This window comes from Lagenorhynchus albirostris, chromosome 3 (genome assembly GCF_949774975.1).
Source record: "Lagenorhynchus albirostris chromosome 3, mLagAlb1.1, whole genome shotgun sequence".
NCBI lineage: Eukaryota > Metazoa > Chordata > Mammalia > Artiodactyla > Delphinidae > Lagenorhynchus > Lagenorhynchus albirostris.
In genome coordinates, this window is record NC_083097.1 from 117,424,576 (window position 1) to 117,431,269 (window position 6,694).

At 42.4% G+C, this 6,694-nt stretch overlaps 1 protein-coding gene across 1 annotated transcript; it reads left to right on the top strand.

The window, feature by feature from the left end:
• Positions 1–1,638: 1,638 nt before the first annotated feature.
• Positions 1,639–4,117, top strand: PCDHB1 (protocadherin beta 1). Its single transcript, XM_060146367.1, is given in 2 exon segments — positions 1,639–3,800; positions 3,802–4,117. Coding segments are annotated over 2 exon segments (2,478 nt in total).
• The last annotated feature ends 2,577 nt before the right edge of the window (positions 4,118–6,694 follow it).

Below are 6,694 nucleotides of genomic sequence, written 5' to 3' on the forward strand. Positions count from 1 at the left end.
AATCACCTTGCACAAATACCGCAAGTCCTTTTTAACACCCTCTTATTGAGATGCCCCATGATTCTCTGTGGTGTGATGTCTCCCTTGTTGCAGTAATCAGAAAATACAACTTTGTTCAACTACAGGTGTGTTCCTGATGGTCTGTGGCCAAAGAGCATTGACCAGACTGGAATTCTATACAGCAATGGAAATTAATGAGCTAGAGCAGAACACAACATCAATCTGAGACTGAGCTAAATATCAAAGGAAAGAGACTAGATTCTGAAGATTACCTACTGTAAGTGTTGAGTTTTATTTTTACAAATGGGAAACCACCAAATGCTCCTGCTAATGAGCATGAGACAGTGTCAGAAGACAGGTTCTAGTTTTTATATTGCCAGCAGTAGCTGTATGGACTGGGCAAGTGATTTCATCATTTGGGCCTTAGTTTTTTCATCTATTTAAAAAAGGGGTGGGGGAGATTGGACCTAATCTTTCTGAGGTGCATTATCATTCTTAAACATTCTATGATCTTATGACTGTAAAAAACTCTCAACAAATATCTTGCAAAATTTCTGTTGGGCCATTTTCAATATATGTAAGTAGTCTATTATTTAATTTCCTTTAAAATCCAAAGCCAAATATTTATCTTCATTTAATTTACCTACTATATTATTTGGAAAGTAGAGTTACATACTAATTACGAGCATGACTTTGGAGTCAGACAAAATCAAATTGAGTTCCTTCTCTAATATTTACTAGGTAGAAGATGTTGGGGGAGTAACATAACCTCTCCAGTCTCAATTTCATCTGTAAAAAAGAAATAATAATAATGTGTACCTCACAGAGTTGTTGCAAGGGTTAAATGAGATAATGCATGTAAATTACTTAATACAGTACCAGTATATAGAAATCATACCCAATAAGTATTACTTTCATCAGAATCATAAGTGACAAGCCAGTCGCTTCCTAAGCGTTTGAGGGTTCTGTAGAAAAGAATGGGTTTATGCAAACCATGAGGCAAGTTGAACAATTCCCCTATCAATGTACCTAATGGACCCCAGCTTCCTGAGAGATGATGTCTGTCCCCTTTCCTTTTTCTACTGATCACTTTCTTCCAAGCCCCCCTCCCTCATTCCCATCCAGTTGGTTCACGCTTCAGAAGACACTGCAGCATCTTTTTGCCTCTCCCTTGGTCTCTGGGCGGAGTGTGTGTGTGGAGTGTGCCGAGTACCTTAACACCTCGCTGTTTGCCTGCTGCTGCAGCGGCCCCAGCCGGCTCACAGATACTATGACTTCAACCTTGAGCTTGCTTAACGAGTATCCTCATTGGGTGTTCAATTCCCCAGAGCTTTTTTTCCTGAAAGGGAATTGAAAGGCGAGTTTGTTGTTGCTTTGGCAACAACTTTCAACCTCTACCTAACTCTCCAGAATGAGAACATATCTATTAATACATTCGATAGACTGGGGAGTTGAGTTACTTAATGCAATTTTTCTTCCAAGTGCAAAACAGCTCACCTGGCTCTGTTAGCCTTTGGCGGCGCTGCGGTTAGAGGCTAGCAAAGCCGAGAGCAGCTGTTGCAGGAACCTGTTGGCAGAAAAGTGAAAGTGTGTACGCAACAGGTGTATCTGCTGCAGAGAGTGCTCTTCTGAGAACGGATGGCGATTGCACGCAGAAAACTCTTGCAAAGCAGGCAAGTGGGCTCGCTTCTCCTTTTTCTGTGCTTATCTGTGGGGGGTACGGCGACCATCCGCTATTCGATGGCAGAGGAGATGGAGAGTGGTTCATTTGTATCTAACGTGGCTAAGGACTTGGGGCTGGAGGTAGGGAAGCTGGCTGCGCGCGGGGCGCGGCTCGTTTCTGAGGGCAATAAACTGCATTTCTGGCTGCACCGCAAGACAGGAGATCTGTTCGTGAAGGAGAAACTGGATCGGGAGTCACTTTGTGGCAAAGCCGATCCATGCGTTCTGCAGTTTGAAATAGTCCTGGTGGAGCCACTGCAGTCCTTTGGCGTGGAGGTCAGGGTATTTGATATCAATGACAATGCCCCGGTTTTCCTAAACAAGGAGCCTCTTTTAAAGATTCCGGAGAGCACCCCCCTGGGTTCATGGTTTCCTCTGCAGAGCGCGCAGGATCTGGACATCGGCCTCAACGGTCTCCAAAACTACACCTTGAGCGCCAGTGAGTATTTCTACCTGCACACCCGCTTCCGCAGCCATGGGCCCAAGTATGCCAAGCTAGTGCTGGATAAACCCCTGGACAGAGAGGAGCAGCCTGAAGTCAACCTGACAATTACAGCTGTGGACGGAGGGTCTCCGCCCAAGTCTGGCACTGCCCACATTCGCGTGGAGGTTCTGGATGTCAATGATCATGTGCCCCAATTCTCTCGACTGGTGTACCGCGCTCAGGTGCTGGAAAACAGTGCCAATGGTTCTTTGGTGGCTACGGTAACTGCCACCGACCTAGACGAGGGCTCTAACAAGGAGATAACTTACTCTTTAGCTCAAAACCCAGAAGTAATTCTCCAGATGTTTCAGATTGACTCTGAAACTGGAGAGGTTCAACTAAGAGGGTCCCTAGATTTTAAAGCAATTGAAACATACGACATTGACATTCAAGCTACCGACGGAGGAGGCCTCTCTGCCCACAGCAAAGTCCTGGTGGAGGTGGTGGATGTTAATGACGATCCTCCTGAAGTTACAGTCTCCTCTGTGTCCAGCCCTCTCCCTGAGGACTCTCCACTACAGACGGTAGTGGCCCTTTTCTCTATCAGAGACCAGGACATTCGAGTGGGAGGAAGAATCACTTGCTTCCTCAAAGAAGACCTTCCCTTTGCAGTCAAACTTACATTCAGGAATTCCTACTCACTGGTCACTGACAGAGGCATGGATCCAGAGGAGGTCTCTGGCTATAGCACCCTTGTTGCCATGGATACTGGACCACCCACTCTGTCGTCGGAGACTGTGATAGAGGTGCTAATATCTGACATTAATGACAATCCCCCAGTATTTCAGGAAGATTCCTACATCTTGACTGTTCGAGAAAACAACAGCCCTGCAGTTTTTATTGGCAAAGTCCATGCTGAGGATCTAGATTTGGGTGAGAATGCCCAAATAATATATTCTCTGCTGCCTCCAAAAAGTGGAGATCTATCAGTCTTTGCTTACATTTCCATAAATTCAGACAATGGGAAACTCTATGCACTGAGAACTATGGATTATGAAGCCATTCAAGATTTTCAGTTTGTGGTAAAGGCAACTGATGGGGGCTTCCTGTCACTGAGTAGCCAGGTTACTGTCTGAGTGGTTGTCCTGGATGACAATGATAACTGCCCAATGATCTTGTACCCACTGCAAAATGGCACCTTGCCCTGCAATGACCTGGTGCCTAGGTCTGCAGAGGCAGGCTACCTGGTGACTAAGGTGGTGGCTGTGGATGGTGACTCAGGTCAGAATTCCTGGCTTTTATATCATCTATTTAAGGCCACTGACCCTGGGTTATTCTCTGCTCAACAACAAAATGGGGAAATCCGTACATTGCGGCAGATATCTGAGAGAGACCCCATGATGCAGAAACTGATCGTTCTTGTTCAGGATCATGGCCAACCAGCTCTTTCTACTACTGCCTCACTTAATATCCTCCTGGTAGATGGCTTTTCTGAGCCCTATCTGCAGTTCCTGGATCCATTCAAGCATCCTACAAGGGTAAATCCATCCACTAAATATTTGGTCATTTCTCTGGCTGTGCTTTCCTTTCTCTTTCTCCTCTCTGTCACAGTGATCTTCATTACACATATCTGCCAGAAGATTAAATACAGAGAAAATTCAAGAGCGTTTCTATGATGACTGTAATTTCTCTAACACCCTGGTACAAGGAGGAGCCAGTGGATCCATATCCCAGCCTTGTCCCTATGAAGTGTCCTCAGCCACTGGCACTGGCAATAGTGAATTCTGGTTTCTTAAGCGCCTTATGCCCAACTTCCCCTTCCCCCATGGCACTGGAGAGGTAAAAACAGAGGCTGGCTCCAGTTTACCACCAGATTCTGATAGGAATAGGTCTCAGGGGTCAGAAGGTCATGCCCAAGTATCTGATGACTATATGTGGCCATTATTCATGTCTCCTGTGGAAGTTCATTAGTCCTGGCTCTGGATATGCTTAGTTCCATAGAGATATCATGTTATTTTGCCTTTAAGTTATTTTCCATTAGAAAGTTATGCATGCATAGGGACAAGAACTAGCTCCTAGTTTTGATACATCAGAAAGCAGTTAGGTTCAAGAAGTAGAAATATAGTTTATTGTTATTCAGAAATTGCTAGATTTGTCATCTGATGAGTAGAGATTATCTTTGAATCAACATCTTGCATACCATCATTCACAATCATGCAAATGTCTGGTAAATGGTGGTCCTCATAGATAACTGGATGGGAGGAAGGGTAAAGAAGAAGAAAAAGGATTTGACTTATTTGCAAATGTAAAGGCAGATATAAGGCTAAAGAGATTCAGTTCAGGAATTAAGTTAGGTGTAGATTTCTTAATGGTTGTTGGGGACCTTAGGCAAGTCTTAAATCTCTGTTTATACACAGATATCTCATTCCTCATCAGAGAGCAGTTGTTTGAACGTAGATGAGGAAAAAAATAGACTTGTAGATAACAAATGCTATTGAACAACTACAAAACAAAAAGATATTAAAGAAGAAAGAATGCATTAATACCAATAAAGTGGCCTTAGGAAAAGACAGATTTTCATGTATTAACAGATTTGATCTTAAGCCATTTTATCCTCTGAGCATGCTGATGTGACAACATGGAAACTAAGAAAAAGAGTTAGTTCCTAGCATATCATTCAAAAAATGAAATGGAGTAGGGATTCAAGTTAGGTTTCTTTTTGATCATCATTGTTTTGCATTTGTAAGCTATTTTAAGTTCTCTCATTCTAAAATTAAAGAAAAAAAATTAAAACATTAACATATTTCAAGGATGCTATTAATACTACCAACTGTGCCTTAACTGTTTAAAAAGTTTGCTTTAATGCGTCTTTAATTAGGTACCTTATTTTATACAATGTGTAAATTCAAACCCACAAGGGTGTGTCCCACACAGATAGGCACAACATTTGTACCTGGTATTCCAAAGGTAGAACAGTACCTCTAGTTTGGGCAAATTGCTTCAATTACATATTTAACTTTGAAATGCATATAGATCTACATTTCTAAAGTTAAAAAAAATTTTATACTATATTTTAAATAATATTTTATTTACTTATTCATTCATTATTTTTTTGGCTGCATTGGGTCTTGGTTGTGGCACACGGGATCTTTCGTTGTGGCACGTGGGCTCTTTGTTGTGGTGCGCGAGCTTTTTTAGTTGTGGCGTGCAGGTTTTCTCTCTCTAGTCGTGGTGCACAGGCTGCAGGGTAAGTGGGCTCTAGTTTGTGGCACTCGGGCTTAGTTGCCCTGCAGCATGTGGGATCTTAGTTCCCTCACCAGGGATCAAACCCGCATCCCCTGCATTGGAAGGATTCTTTACCACTGCACTAGGGCAGTCCCTTAAATTCCTTTTTTTTTTTTTAACATCTTTATTGGAGTATAATTGCTTTACAATGGTGTGTTAGTTTCTGCTTTATAACAAAGTGAATCAGTTATACATATACATATATCCCCATATCTCTTCCCTCTTGCGTCTCCCTCCCTCCCACCCTCCCTATCCCACCCCTTTAGGTGGTCACAAAGCACTGAGCTGATCTCCCTGTGCTATGTGGCTGCTTCCCACTATCTATTTTACATTTGGTAGTGTATGTAAGTCCATTCCACTCTCTCACTTCGTCCCAGCTTACCCTTCTCCCTCCCCGTGTCTTCAAGTACATTCTCTAGTAGGTCTGTGTCTTTATTCCTGTCCTGCCCCTAGGTTCATCAGAACCTTTTCTTTTTTTTTTTTTAGATTCCATAGATATGTGTTAGCATACAGTATTTGTGTTTCTCTTTCAGACTTACTTCACTCTGTATGACCAACTCTGGGTCCATCCACCTCACTACAAATAACTCAATTTCATTTCTTTTTATGGCTGAGTAATATTGCATTGTATATATGTGCCACATCTTCTTTATCCATTCATCTGTTGATGGACACTTAGGTTGCTTCCATGTCCTGGCTACTGTAAATAGTGCGGCAATGAACATTGTGGTACGTGACTCTTTTTGAATTATGGTCTTCTCTGGGTATATGCCCAGTAGTGGGATTGCTGGGTCATATGGTAGCTCTATTTTTAGTTTCTTAAGAAACCTCCATACTGTTCTCCATAGTGGCTGTATCAATTTACATTCCCACCAACAGTGCAAGAGGGTTCCTTTTTCTCCACACCCTCTCCAGCATTTGGTGTTTGTAGATTTGCTGATGATGCCCATTCTGACTAGTGTGAGGTGACACCTCATTGTAGTTTTGATTTGCATTTCTCTTATAATTAGTAACATTGAGCAGCTTTTCATGTGCTTCCTGGCCATGTGTATGTCTTCTTTGGAGAAATGTCTATTTAGGTCTTCTGACCATTTTTGTATTGGGTTGTTTGTTTTTTTTTAATATTGAGCTGCATGAGCTGTTTATGTATCTTGGAGATTAATCCTTTGTCCAACGATTGATGTTCAAATATTTTCTCCCATTCTGAGGGCTGTCTTTTCGTCTTGTTTATGGTTTCCTTTGCTGTGCAAAAGCTTTGACGTT